The sequence below is a fragment of the Temnothorax longispinosus genome, chromosome 12, assembly GCF_030848805.1.
Source record: "Temnothorax longispinosus isolate EJ_2023e chromosome 12, Tlon_JGU_v1, whole genome shotgun sequence".
NCBI classification, from domain to species: Eukaryota; Metazoa; Arthropoda; class Insecta; order Hymenoptera; family Formicidae; genus Temnothorax; species Temnothorax longispinosus.
This window is the reverse complement of record NC_092369.1, coordinates 6902340-6917684: the sequence shown is the minus strand read 5'-3', so window position 1 is coordinate 6917684 and position 15345 is coordinate 6902340. Positions and strand designations below refer to the sequence as shown.

General features: G+C 38.9%; 1 protein-coding gene across 2 annotated transcripts; it reads right to left on the bottom strand.

Moving 5' to 3' along the window:
* Positions 1–6193: 6193 nt before the first annotated feature.
* On the bottom strand, positions 6194–13979 carry Sans (SAM_USH1G_HARP domain-containing protein Sans). 2 transcript variants are annotated; one of them, XM_071795219.1, is made up of 7 exons: positions 13635–13973; positions 11049–11192; positions 9331–9603; positions 8770–9037; positions 8244–8555; positions 7440–7641; positions 6194–7248 (listed from the first exon to the last, which is right to left on the bottom strand). In XM_071795219.1, the coding sequence occupies exons 1-7, from the start codon at positions 13655–13657 to the stop codon at positions 7001–7003; spliced, it is 1470 nt and encodes a 489-aa protein (XP_071651320.1). In that variant the 5' UTR covers positions 13658–13973; the 3' UTR covers positions 6194–7000. The 2 variants fall into 2 exon arrangements, with proteins under 2 accessions (XP_071651320.1, XP_071651321.1); XM_071795220.1 differs by lacking the exon at positions 9331–9603 and having other exon boundaries at positions 13635–13979.
* Between the last annotated feature and the right edge of the window lie 1366 nt (positions 13980–15345).

The following is a 15345-nucleotide window of genomic DNA, read 5'->3' as shown; positions in this document are numbered from 1 at the left end:
TTTTGACTCAATGTGTTCCGTACAGAACATTGCCAGCTTTTTTTATCCGCGGTTCTATAGTACGGGTAATGCTAATGATATACGAATAGATGCCATTCAATACTGAATAAAGGTTTCGGTTTTCTAGCTAACAAAAGTATCGGAATTGGGCAAATTACAGTCTTTTCGGTATTGATTAAAAAAAATTTTTTTATTTGAAATTTGTATTAAATTAAATTATTTACATTTAGATTTATATTTAGAATCGGTACTTTATTTGCCCCAAGGGGCCTTAAAGGGCGTTTTTAAGGAACGTACCCAAATTTTTACATATTCTCTATTCCCATAAAGAAACACCTGACCATTGTGCGACTTCACAAATTAACACCCACCCTCCCTTTCTCTTTATATATTTCTAGGACCTAGACCGAACGAAAATATCGGTTCGGTTCCGGTTTCGGTCCATTAAAATACTTATTTATAAAGGTTTTGTTTTCGATTTCGGTTTAGTAGCTAATAAAAGTATCGGTATTACGCAAATTAGTTTTTTTGGTTCTGATTTATTAAAATTTTCTTAATGAAATTTTTATTAAATTGAATTGTTTATATAATAAGTGATGATATTTCGACGTATAGATGTTACTTCATTGTTTTCTATGTTTTCATCTTCGGGTCTTAATTTTTTTAAGATGTAATGATTTTTAACGGTACCGGTTTTGATTCCTATTGGTTTTACAAAATTTCCATACGGTTTTTGTTTCAGACAATGCGTTTTCATTATTTTAATTATTTTTAATTATTTTCATAACTTGATTTACACGATGCAACACAAATAAAATATTTTATAAAATTATTTATTTAATAATTGTAGTTGTTCACCAATCAATTCCGATTATTATGATGTAATGGTATCAAATATTAAATATGCAAACAATTAATTATATAATGTAATAAAAAAATTTACTCACCAACCGTTGTTTCGTCGCAGTCGGTTGGTTCCGCCACTGCTTCAACACCACGTGGCTAACCTGGGGGCTAACCATATTCGTGATGTTGTCACTTACGACAGTCCATCGATCTCACATGGCACTTCTAAATTTCACAAACACGTTATACTTTCACAAGTGCAAAGTACGATTATTCCGATCGAATGATTCTGATCGTGACGAGCGCGAAATAAAATTTTACGAGACGGTTTTGTCGAAAAAATTCGACGTTGGTTCGACGGGACGCCGCATATTTTTTCGAGAGAAAACGACGTCGCGTTTTACGGCGCTGGTTTTGATTTCTTGCACAGTCTTCTCGTCTTCCCAGTATTTGGCGAACACGAAGCAGTTCAGATTTTCTGTGCTTTCATCTAAATCTGACTGATAGCTTGCGATCATTACATTTTATTTTTTCGAAATAATATAATTTGACCCAAGCTTATGACCAATGGCAAAAGTGGTTTTCAAAAACTCAAATGATAACTTATAATACAAATCTACAATAATATCATTTTTCTAAATTATTCTAATAATTCTGTGAGGTCTCGGAGATCCCATCCACATTTGTCATCGTAACTTCAGCAAGAATTCAATTTATTTATTTATTTATTTTTTTAATTGATTGAGAATCGATCAATGAATAGGCCCATAATGTATAAAAGTCAATATAATTAAATCGATGCGTTCCGTTTCACGCATGAGGCGCATAATGCATCATTTATCCCTGTTGTTCACCGAATGTTAAACAAGGATAAGTGATGCATTATGCGCATCATGGGTGAAACGGAACGCACTCCTAAGAGTTTCGAGATATGCAAGTAAAAAGAAAAGAATATAGGGGACAAAAGTCCAGAAACGCGAAAAAAGGAAGTTGGGCTGGGATCTTGGAGTCTTCACTGTGTATACCTAGGGTTAACAAGCAGCACTGCGCTGCTGCATTCTCGATGCTGCATACCAAGGAAGAAATTGATATAATTCATATTTTTATTTAAAAAACCGTATGCAGCACACGGAAAGAATGGTTTTGCTGAAAAATGTGTCTAAAAATTTAGCTGAATACAAATCTGAAAGTAATTTTGTTGGATCATCAAAATAATTATGTAGAACACCTAAACTGATTGCTAAAATGTCAAAATTTTTTACAGCATTAGCATTACCATATTTCAGCGACTTACTATAATTATTTTGATGGTGCAACAAAATTATTTTCAGATCTGTATATAGCTAAATTTTTAGATACCTACAGTCGTTTTGGTTCGACCCAACTGGCCAAATTAATACTTTTACATATAATAATAATTTGGCCAGTTGGGTCGAACCAAAACGACTGTTGTTTTGAATTATTTACTGGCGACGGAAGTTACTTGTTTTGTTTTTAGATACCTACTTCAGCAAAATCGTTCTTTCCGTGTACATATTTTTATTAGGATCTAAATATCGCTAATATATAGATATTACTAATGTAAAATGTGTATAAAATAAGTCAGTTGTTGCGATTTGTACACTATATTTTTTAAGATCATGGATACGATAAAGTCTCCATCGTTTCCAGAAACATATTAATATATGATTCAAATGAATGTTACGCGTCAAACTGGTTCGCAAATAAGTGTAATGAATTTTATATATGTACTAGTAAAACATTTAACGTTCATGTACCACTACTATGATGTATCCCCCTGAATCAGCTTTATCATTAAATTCCACTTTGGATGATATATCAGTTAATTAGAATCTCGACATCTATGTTTCAGTATCATTTTACAGATACGCTTATAATAGATTGCAAGTTCGAAATTTTTCACGATCTAATAAATAAAACTGTACGTATGAATTTAGAATCATCCACAGTAGTATTATATTTAAAGGGGTGAAACGTTTTGAAGACTCGACCGTTGAATTTGAGTCTAAGGATGAGAAATCAGTGAAATTTATGGAGAAGAACAGTATGTTATATCAAAAGAATTGTTGTACGTCACCAACAGTAACTATTTTAAGAATATATATTTTACACATGAGGGAAAAGAAAAAGTTATGACAAATGAATTAATGACGCGTAATGAGTTAATATTTATTTTAAAGTAGATTAGTGTATAAAATAGATTATGGCATTTAAAATTATCATGTGAACATTATTTGTTACGCTTTGTGAATCGCTTATTACCTTTTGTGAATTATGGCAGAAAGGATAAAAGGTTTATGGACATATTATAGTTATCTCACGAATCTCACGTGTTGGCGCTGAACGACCCTTCTTAAGAGTTCCAAGCTTATTGAAGCATGCGATTATCTTTTACTTTAGCCGGGGTGTCGAAGTTGGCTGGCCTTGCAACGTGGGAGAAGCGGACGCGATTCCCGCCACCGCTGCGAGTCGAGCCCCGGCGCCGGGTATGCTTGAAACGCAATGCCAGTGCACTACGTTTGACACACATGGATATCCATTCACGAAATAACTTATTACTATTTGTTTCTATTTTAATTTGACACGGTTACTGGGGGCAAATCTCGTGGAGACCGTGGACATATTCGGACGTGTTTTGCCCTGAATAATTTTTGAAGATTACTAATGCCATCAGCGCCGAGATTAGATTGAATCTTTCGAGTCTGTATTTATTATCTTCGACTTGTTCTTGGCCGTTATGTGATCCCGAGGAGGATTAGGTGCCATAAAATCAAAGAAGATGAAGAAGGCTACTGGGGGCCACGGCACGAGTCTCGTGCGTCAAGAGGCGTAATCGTTTCTATACCCGATAACTGGCTCCTACTCTCAAGGGACCAGCTATGCACTCACTGGGTGTCTCCGTACTAACCGAGTCACCACTCTCGCATCGCTTGCACGTGACCATCCGAGAACCCGGGCATGAAGATTCATTCTTGACTTTTTCATATTTACTACGTGTTGGAGAGCAAACGGATTGACAGCCGAGAGCTCCCCAGATAACCGTGCCCTTTCTTGGCCCCACAACTCACCATGGACAGCGGTACTTGGGCCCGTATCACTACAGGCCCTTAGTGGCGCATTCAGATCGCCATTGACGTCGCTTGGTTACTGCAGAGCGCGCCGACCAGCCGACATCAGATCTTGCGACCGAGCCGTACTGAATCAGAACAGCCCCATTGCAACGTTCCAGCGAGACCACTGGGAGGTGGGCGCATGACTTGACTGGGAGAGGCTATATATTCGTATCACCAGATCAATTGACTTTAACCCTAGGCCCAAAGGAACTCGTGCAGAGAATCAAAGACCTAAGACAGCCTAACTCGGTCGATACAATACGACAGTGCTCGCACCAGCGCAGTTTTCGAGCCACTCAGATCGCCGGATCCTAACACGGATCCGCTACTTTTTTCGCGCTCCTTTCTGCCACGATTCACAAAAGGTAGTAGCCTTGCCACTGTTAACAACGTGGACGGGAGCGAGGCCGCCGTGGCCAGCGTGATTACCGGTAGTAGGTCCGACGCACGTTGCACGTAACTTTTAACTTTTTAATTCGTCATGATTATTTGTACTTAATGCATTAAATTATGCGTTTTACTCATTGATATTGTTTAACAATAATCTTATCGTTGCTTATTAAAAATGCAACGATAATTTTATCATTGCATCTTTAATACGCGTATATATCGATGCTGTGAGATTTATATCAATATTACTCGTATAAAGCCGGGTACTCACTAGGAGCAACGTGCAACGCAACGGTTGCTACAATTTTTTTACAATGTGTTTGTTCCGGAATAAGACGTATTTACGCAGCAACCGTTGCGTTGCACGTTGTACGGTTCTAGTGAGTATCCGGCATAACAAACTCCCTCCGTGATTATATCTCCGATTTAAGATGAGCTTAGTATACTCTCAACGCAAATACGTGTGTTAGAAATTCGCGGTTGACTTATGGCCGCTGGACATTAGTATACTCTGCCTGTTGCGTTTCGCCGCAAAACCTAAGGCCGGGTACTCACTAGGACCGTGCAACGTGCAACGCAACGGTTGCTACAATTTTTTCACAATGTGTTCCGAAATAAGACGTACTCACTAATTGCAGCAATCGTTGCGTTGCACGTTACACGGTCTTAGTGAGTACCCGGCATAAGATGGCTAATAGAATGGCTGGCAAAAAATGATGCTGTTGATACATCATTTTTTTTCCATGTATATATTTCCCTTATTACCTGTAGCATAGCGTGACCTTGCGATCTCGTAATATCAGGAATTGAGCGCTAGTCAAGCGAAAAGCATTAGAACTTCTCAACATAAATCGTGTAGATACTCTTCGAAAAGAAGCTGAAACTCTCTAATCAGAACTATCGAATTTTAAAGTAGGAGTGCCAGCTTCACACACCCGTCAGATTATATCCTTTCGCGAATTTTTAGAGCTATGTCAACGACAGGAAAAATAAAATGAAATAATTGAAAGCGATCGGTTCCGATCGGTCAGATTCAGATGAAAGCACAGTAAATCTGAACTGCTTCGTGTTCGCCCCAAATACTAGTAAGACCCCTGTTGAGCTGGCCCTCCCCCCACCTTGCAGAAATTAAAAAAAAATAGCGCAAAATTACAAGATATTTGTGAGCTTTTATATCCTGCAGATTAAAATTTTTGAGCTTGTCACACTGAACAGGAATTTAATATTTTTTATGGGGGGCTGAGTCAACGTTTAAAAATAGATATTGAATTGATTTTTACGGCAGAATTAGGAGCTATTTATGAGTTTTCAAAATGATATAGTTTGGATTTTTGATCTCATCCTCTTAACCCCGAAACAACCTTTTAATTGATTCAACTCAAGAGAAAAATGTTGAGAAAAATTTAAATATATCGTATCGCGGATATAATTCGTATAGCGTATAAACTCTAAGAATAAACTCTTAAAATACGCGCATTTTGATTATTGAGCTACAACCCCTTCGCAAGAAAACCATCCCATCTTCCTGGCTTAAGAGAAAACTGTACTTAAAATGAATAAAATTATTTTACGACTAAATATTGTTTACTAAATTCTGAACACTAAAATAAAAAGAAAGAGTACTTCACTCTTGAGACTGTTAGGGATCGGGGGTAGTTTTCCATCAAACGGCTAGGGTACAAAATCTGAAACTTCATATTTTTGTGATACAAATTATCCTGAATCGAGTCTACAAGTAACAATTGATTCTGCTGATGAGAACGAGTACTTTACTCTTAAGACTAATAGGACTGAGTTCTATTAGGAGCTGTTTGAAGCAGAAGGGATGAATATATTAAGTTTATTTGTATGGTACAAATTAGTACAAATTCAGTCCTTCAAATTTCTGTATTTAATTTTCTTTTTTTTTTTCTTGTGGTCTTTCTAGCTTAATGCTAAGGTAGCACCGCCACGATTTTCTCCGAAATGGCACAGGATACAAAATTGTTATTAGTGGTACAAAATAGTACAAAATGGGTACTAAATATTCTGATAGGTCTGGTTTGATTCTGCCAATTTGTTCCTGCTAGCTTAGAAGAGGTCATTTTATGGCAGTGTATTATGGTGTATTGAATATTTGTTTCTTTAATTATGGCAAGAACTGTTTGTTCTATCTTACTTATCTATTATTTTGTGCCATCGGTAATTCTCTCCTTCCTCCTTATTTTTTTCTGATTTTCGATTTTTTTTAAACTTTTTTAATGATCATTTACATAATTACGATTACGTATAATTTAAGCCAATGAGATCGATTAAATATAGTATCTATATTTATTAACTGTAAATGATAGGAAAATATGTTGACGATAGACTATAAAATTACAAGGCACAAAGAAGTTCGATATTAAGACACTTCTGATATTGAATAATTTAATAATTTTAATAACTTTTCAACTTCTTTTTTTATTGTCTAATGATTAATTTGCGTGATTTTCACGAAAAACCTCAATTTTGTGTTTTACGTTTAAAACAACCGTTCCCTATTTCTATCTTTTGCACACAAGCCATTAATAGCTACTTTACCGCATTTGTAGATGGACGGATAATTTCGTTAACAGTAGTACATCCTCTATGGCTAATGCAATATATTTTCACAATCTACTGTCCTTGATAACACTCTCCGGCGTGTTCAGCGCTTTTTTTCGATTTGCGATTGCATTAGTGAGTTTCCGTCTGGGACCGAGCGGAAGTTTGAGGGCCGCTATGTCGGTTTCAGTGAGCAGCATCAGAGCTTCCAGATCGATTTGCTCCGATTCCAAGATGGGATGTATGGATGTGAGATTATTGGCGACCAAAAATCTCTGTAAAGGTGTCCATTCCTCGTCCGTTTCCTCACCTTCTGTTCACAGATAAATTCAACAATGTGATATTTTGCTTTTCTTGCAGGCAAAATGACAATGCGAAAAAATGAAGGAAGATGATTGATTTATCATGCATTGTTTCTTAATGGCGTGGAACGCATTGTCGTATTTTATTGCAAGGGCCATAAGTATTCCAATTGTACTTTGTAATAAGGTTTGTCGAACTTACCCGAAAGAAGATCCTCATCCCACAAGCTTTGCCTGCGTGCCAAACTGCCGGCACTTCCTATACTAATCTCTTCATTGTGTCCGTTTGGGCTAAACTTATTGCTGTTTATGGATCCGTTTGTAGAACCATTTGCTGAAATATTGCTGTTTTGCAATTGAACATCCGTCTGGGTGACTGGCAGATTATCTAGCGTAGATGTTATCTGCAAAAGGAAATTACGAATTAATTTACGCAAATACAGAAAAAAATTAATTAGCTCATCTACCGCCTTTTCCACCTATTCATACATTTCATTGCATAATTGCGTAATTAGTGCATCCGATGAATATCTATTACGTATTTCTACGCTGTAATCGTTTTAAAGATCGTTAGCGTTTCTGCAACGATTCCCATTATTCATTTCTTTGTTTCTCTTGAATCATGATTCAAATGGGACAAGCGATAGCTCATCTCGTAAAAGAAAATGCAATGTAATGTTAAAGCGTACCGATTTCTACGAGTCGAGTAGTTATTACGAAGATAGTCATGCGGAACGGTTACATTTATGAGATGTAGATTACAGTGTGTAAAAAGCATTAAAATGTTTGTAAAAATAAAAGACGTGGATTGTACAAATTTCTATAATTCCACAAGTTTTTAAAGAAAATAAAACACGTAGCTCAAAATACAGAGAATATTTCTAGAGTAACTTCTTTGTTGCTTATAATTTCTCTCAACTTAATATACGTTTTTATTGTGAGCAAAGTACTTATAACTACTAGCGAACTTGTAAGAACGATCTAAAATATGCATGTTAAGACTAACCGCCCTTCTGAAAGCTACTGAACCGAAACCAGGTCGGTTGAAGATGCTGGCTGGTTCCTGAAGAAAAGCGGTGTCCTTTGCAACATTCAAGTTCTCTTCCTCCCTATCCTCCTCCTCTTCGTCATATATCCTTTCACCTAAGAGATCGGGCGTACTCTGTGATTTACTGAGAGTGCCCCATACATCAGAGATCTTTCCTCTTCTGATGCCTATGTGTTGAGGCTGAGTGTCATATGTGCCTACGTACATAACTTCAGAATCCCGTCGAACGCCGGTGAGACTTCGAACTGACTTCTTTCCATTCACTTCGACCTGTAATATATGCAACATTATATAATTTACTAACCATTAAATTAAACCAAAAAATCATTTGATATAAGTCACAACTCGGTTCATTCTTCATTATTTCTGTTTTTTATACAACATCAAAAATTCTAGTTTTGAAAATTATTTTTAGATCATTTCTTTGAACGTTCAATTTCGTGAAAAATTGTATAATTTTCTTTTATTTATATATCTTTTTTACCTCGACGACTTTGAAGTCGTTGACGGCTTTTTTAGCTAAAGCTTTCCGACAAACTGTGCTGCCGTGTCTCTTCGTAGTAGTACCAACGATGTCGCTGAATGTCGGCGAAGGTTTCATTCGGCCTCTAAAGGTCAGTACCCCGGGCCGTTGAGAGTTCAACTCATTCATTGCGTCGAAGTCTGATTTAGCACGATCCTTTATGAGTTTCTTCTGTTCCTTTTCCGCCCTAATTTCGGCCATTTTTTGTTTCTTCATGTACTCCTTCAGTCTTAATAGAAACATACTTTTATATAATTATCTATAAAGATTTCAACATATATATTTAAAACGAAAAATAAACAGTTAAAAGAAATTATATAAAAATCTAATATAGATCAGCAATGTAATAATACTGCTAATCGCAGTGAGTAAAAAAAAAAGGTTGAAATTGCGAAATTATTTGTGTTCTATCTTAGAAACAGGTTTAATCGAATGATCCGCAAATGGTAGCGACATTAGTCTCTCTCACTCTCTCTTTTCAAGTGGGAGGTGCAAAAACAAATTCACATTCCACAACTGTACCTCTTCTCCGCATCTCTCTCCGCCTTTTCCCGGAGCAACCGGCTTTTCTTGCGATTATTCAATTCCTGATCGGCCTGAGCAATGTCCAGGAACTGCAGGATCTTCTCGCAGCCGTTCATCGCTGCGAGTTCACGGGCGGAATGCCGGTCGATGTCCAGCGACCAGATATTGCAACCGAATTTTACCAAGAATTTCACGCAGAATTCATGGCCCCTCGCCGCTGCCAGGTGCAAGCATGTATTACCGAAATAATCGGTCTTGTCCGGATCACCTCTACGATGAAACGATCATGTTACGCCGAGATAAATGTGAGGCAGATTTTTCAGATTTCAAGAAGAGAAAAAAAAATCTGAATTTGTAATAAGAATTATATATAAGAGAATATGAAAAATATAATATACATAAATCTACATAAAATGCTTTTAATGTAAAAAGAAATTACAAGTGTGGTAATACGAGTTCTTCAGATCTATATAACTTTCGATCGAAAGACTTCTTCGAAATTGAAAAAACAATTTTAATCTATTGTCAGAAATAGACCCTGTATATTTTACATTTCAATATCCACATTTGAATTTACCAAATATTATAAAATATAAATCTGTACTGCCTTTCTCTTGAAACTACTGTACTGATCGACCTGTGAATTTTCCGCTTTCATACGCCTATATGCCTATGTATGTTCGAAATATATCCCAAATATATCGCAATAAATTTGCGATAGCTTGAAGCCGCCCTTCAGATGGAAGTCTGCAATGAAATAATATTTTACGGAAAAATGCTAGAATCTCTGTGATCTCGTAAAAATTTATTGATCGTTTCCTATTTGAAGGCGAAAAGAAATAGTTAATGTTCGAGAGAAACGAGACGGATATTTCATTCGTTAGTTGTATCATAAATGGATGGATGTATTCGTAGATTTTCGGATACATGTGATCTGCTTCGGCCTGCCTTTCATCAAGTATGCGTCCTATTGTTTTTCATTCACTCGACCGCGGTTTCCGCAACTGTGCAGTCGATGGACACCTGTAATGCGTGCTTCCGGTTCCGTGCACATATTATTGCGATGTACAATAGCAAGACTAAGGGCTCGATGACGGTACCTTCAGGTACCGGGGCAATTTGAATCGACATCCTGTCGTTTTGCTGACTTACTAGAGATCAATGTAACATTTATATTTTCACCGTTTATTTTAAAAACTTTATTTCTCAAAAACCTCCGACGGAGCGTTCGCGATAAATGGCCGGAAGCGTTGAGGGACTTTACAGTATTTTGGAGTTGGCTGGAGCGGCTTGCAGTTGAGGTAAGTATTAATTATGAAGTACCAGTGGGGCTATCGTGCTCACGGGGCACGACGACCTCGTGCCTGATGGGCACCAATGTTTCGTGTGAGTGGATAAAACACGAAGTTATATATTTTTCATCGAACGTGCTTCGTTTCTGTAACTTGTTTCTGTAACTTAGTTCCACGTATCGACTATATACACACATAAATTTTCATTTAGTTGCAGTGTAATATTAATCGTATAAACTATAAAGTCTACAGCAAGTTGTAATGATCAAATGCATTGTACGTATAATAGTCGGGCAAGAATATTAGAAAAAAAAAACATCTTGTCGCGTGCATGAGCTATCGCATGCCCGCGGTGTAAAATACGACACGCTGGTTGCACTTGGTCACTGTGAAAAAGAAAAATAAAATTAGGCATGCACATACCCTCTGGCGACTAGCAGTCTCAGAGCATCTACGTGGCCTTCGAAGGCTGCCCATAATGTCGGGGTCATTCCTCCGTCATCTCGCGCGTTACAATCCTTTCTCGTGGCTTCCTTCAGAACATCCAATATGCCTTCTTGCGCGGCCCTTCGACAAAGAGAAATATATTATATTATTCTCTTAAATTATCATTATTGTTCTTAGACACGTGTTTTGTTCTGAGTGTTGAAAATCGAATATTAAGACAGAGTAGAACAAATATTGATATTTAATAAGTTATATTCAAAACAAATAAAATTATGATATCTGCAATGGGTATTGATAAAAAACATCTTACTCATCAGTTGCAAATATTATTAGTAATGTATACAAAGAAATATGTAAAAAATACATAGATATGTACGGTACTTACTCTCCAAATATCTTAATTAAATTAATTATTAAAATTAATACTAACATTAAATTAAATTAATTTTAATTGATTCAACAAATTCATTACATATGCACAGTATTTTATGTTTCACTCTGTCTTTCTTTCTCTTCCTGCTAAACAAAAAACTATTTTTACTTTTTCCGAATATTCGGAAGAAACAAGTACAGTATTGCGGAAACTCTACTCGTTATTTTATTGTGCATCGTGATGTCTTATCTTTTAACTAGGATGTTTTTTTTAATTATTGTCACAGTTTTCGAAGAAAAATCATGAACCTCAGCATAGCAGAAAGCTTCGCATGACGGCATGAAATATATCTATGCGTCTCAACATCTGATAATCTGTGGAGACTTGCTCGTGATATTTTAATTAACGAATTAAACTGTTAAAATGCGCTTGCAGCAGCGCGATGCGTTTTTCTTCCTTTTAATTAGGGAAATTGGCATGTTAAAAAAACCGCGCGTGATTTGCGAGGCGAGACAGCAGGTACTTTCGATTCGCCGATGCTGCATTCCACGAACTGATTTCAGCGCATATCATTTCTCGGTACTTTGTCAATGTCATCGAGTTATAACATTAATAATCCTTTTAATTAATCCTAAACGGTATAAGATTAACACACAAGCTATATTAAAAACAAATAAACATTTAATAAGTGTGTTATTATTTTTCTTTGCATTTCTTAACTTTAGATTACATTCGAAATTAAACGTAGTTTCTCAGACACTTGTAAATTTCTTGCCACTTAAACTCATTAATCCGTACCATTTTGAGATCTAATTATAAAATTAATATCTTACAAAGTTTTGGAGAATTAAATTCCAGAAGCATAATAACGAAATCCTTTTTTTCACTCGATTCAAAGCGAGCCGGACAAAATTCGAGAGCTTAGATATTTTTTTCCAAGTTAATTACTAAAAATTCAAACATTTTGAAGACAATCGGCTCTCTGTGGATTGAAGTTTCGTTAAGAAAATATCTTGAAATTCAATAGGGAGATATAAACGCATTGTCGTATAGAATTCGATTTGCTACACGCCGCGTATATCGTCCGTAGAACGAATACATCAATCGCGCGGCGTACAGCACACTCGCCATTGCTAACGAAAGTTGATTGGTTCGCTAGAAATTTTTACAGATGATCCGTGCGATAAATTCCGTGCGTGGTTGAATGAAATAAGAGCACAGGCCTCCTCTCATGCATGAATTCCGCACGCGCTCTGCCGATGTACATGATACCGCGATGAAACAGGCCGTAATTACGGTTATTTTGCGCTTGTGGACAATTATTCGAAATCTTCTAATCTCTTCATTTACTAAATCGCGCGTACGTTACTGGGGATCACTGTGGCTCTCTTTTACATGTGTCCAATAATACTAATAAAAAGAGTCAGTTCTTAAAACGTAATACATTAATTATCGCTTAATGTGTCTCTATTTATTCCAACAGCTCATTGCGCTTTGCAACTATAAAATATGAGAGATTCGATTCGGTTCAAGTCTTCTCACTTCGTTCCACTTGCTTGGTAAACGTCGGTCCGATTTCCTTAACGAGATAGAGCGATTATCATTAATCCTGTGCGAATCGTTTAATTTACGATTTAAATTGTCTGAAAAAAATCTCTCGGCATGCCACGTGAAGTTCGCCACGAAATTTTAATTCCTGAAAGAACATTACGACAGAACAATGGAACAGAAGAAACATTGAACTTTCGTACAATCGGTTAAGACTTGAATACCAGAGCCTATTTGCATTTTTTTGCAGCGTGAAGTGCGAGGAAAAGAATAGCAATAACGTATTCAAAGTCGTATATCCGATCTGTAAATCTTGCCAACATTATTATCAACATTCGCGTATTATTCGTGATGCGCTAAATACTGCTGCAGCTATTCTCCCCGTGTTATCGAATCGCCTCGCGCGATCGTTGCCACACGCCGTCGGGAGACTCGAGGGATATTTTTTTTTCTCAATCCCAAGGCGAGTACCTCTCCCCGCGACATTTCTCCGCTTTCCGGGATTATAAGTCCTACGGGCGAGCGCTGCACAAAACGAAAACAAGAGCAGAGGAAGAGTCGGAAGAGGGAGAGAGAGAGAGAAAACCGCGCATCCTCTCGGAAAGGGTAAAAAAAACAAAACAAAACAAAAGTACACTCACTTATGAAATCGCTCGGACGACATTTCGCGCGCGCCGCTCACTGCTTCGACTGCTTCGCGAATCCGACTATCCAGACAGCATCGTTCGCGGGTCCGGGTGACGCTCCTCGACGAGGAGCGTTCCGCTCGAGGATTCGGCGAGGAAAAGGCGAAGGTACGGCGAAGAATAGGTACGCCGAGGCGGCTGGACGCCCGTGTCGAGAGTACTGCGTCCGGCGGTGCACTGTTCGAGCGAGGCGAGCGGCGGCTCGGCGGGGCGAGTTACACCTGGGGGCCCCCGGCGCGCGGTCCCCCGCGCGTTCCCCATCCTCCTCCCAGCTGTCACGCTTCGCTCCGCTCCGCTCCGACTCGATAACCTCACCTCTCGCCACGCTCCGCGCGATTTGCCGCCACCTGTCTACGGGCGCCGCGCGCCGCGCCGCGTCTTGCGCCACCTGGAGCACGTCCTGCGAGATTCGTAGTCAACGTACCCAGGTAGCATTAATGTCTAAAAGACATCATAAAGATGTCTTTAAGATGCCAGAAATCTTAAAGATGCCTTTATGAGGTCTTTTAGACATTAATTGCTACCTGGGTACGGCTTGGATTCAAATCGCGAGGGCGCCCGCAATCCCGCATTCAATCGCCCGCGATTCGGCGAAGGTGGAGGCGGAGGCGGAGGAGCGGGAGCCGCGGCAGGAGGCTGAGTCCGCTCGAAAGGTGGAAATTGCGCGTATATGGTAATTGGTAATTTTCATGCGCTTTGTCTCGAGTCGAGAAACATTTTATGTTCCTTATTTTAGACAGGAATGAAAATTTTGTCGGTTCGATTCACTCGTTCGCTCGATTACGCGCTGTATCGAGGTGAAGTTGAACTAACGTCGCGGACGCGGAACGGATATCGAGCCCCCGAATTGTCGAGTCTGAAATGCCACGACGGGTTTAATTAGTAAGTTTAGTTCATTATCAAATTTGTGTTTGACAATTGACAATCGCTCGGAGCAGATTCGACGTTCGGCGATTTGTCGGGACTCCGCGAGACTCATTTGATCGGGATTTCGCGCGCGGCGCGAGCAGTCGGCAATGTGTATTTTCGGAGTAAATATATTCTCGCGAATATTCATCTCTCAACTCGCTCATTTATTATTACAAATGCGAGATCGCAGGTAATCGCAGGTAGAGAACGTGTGGGCGAATGCGCCGTGCACATATAGACCTTGCATCGTTTGATATACGCAAAGTATGCAAAAGTGCAGCTTTGGGGACAACAATTGTCGTCGCATTATCGATACGGCGCGGCGGTATAATAGTGCGAGTGGTGAGACTGTCGCGTGAAGTTGGCCATGATCGATTCCGCGAATCTCATTCGTCAATTCAGTTTCTTCTATTACGAACTTGCGAGACGCTTCAGACGCTATGCAGGTGGCCCGTGATTCTGTGCGATCGCGCGCGTCTTCTCCCGCTTCTCCGCGTACGTTTCGCCGCCATAGCGCGATAAAGTCGCGTCGCGGGACTCGCGGGTGCGATTAACGTCGGGAGTGCCGAGAACAGTGAACGCGCGATCAACACGGTGTTTCGGGAGAGTGCGATTAGCGGCGGGATGGGAACGGGAGTACTCCGTATCGACGCGCGACCGTGATTAATGGCGTTTCGCGAGAATCGCGAGTGAACGCGCCGGGGAGGCATCAGGGCATCAGGCGACGGCGGAGCAACACCGTGGGTAAGTGTCTGAT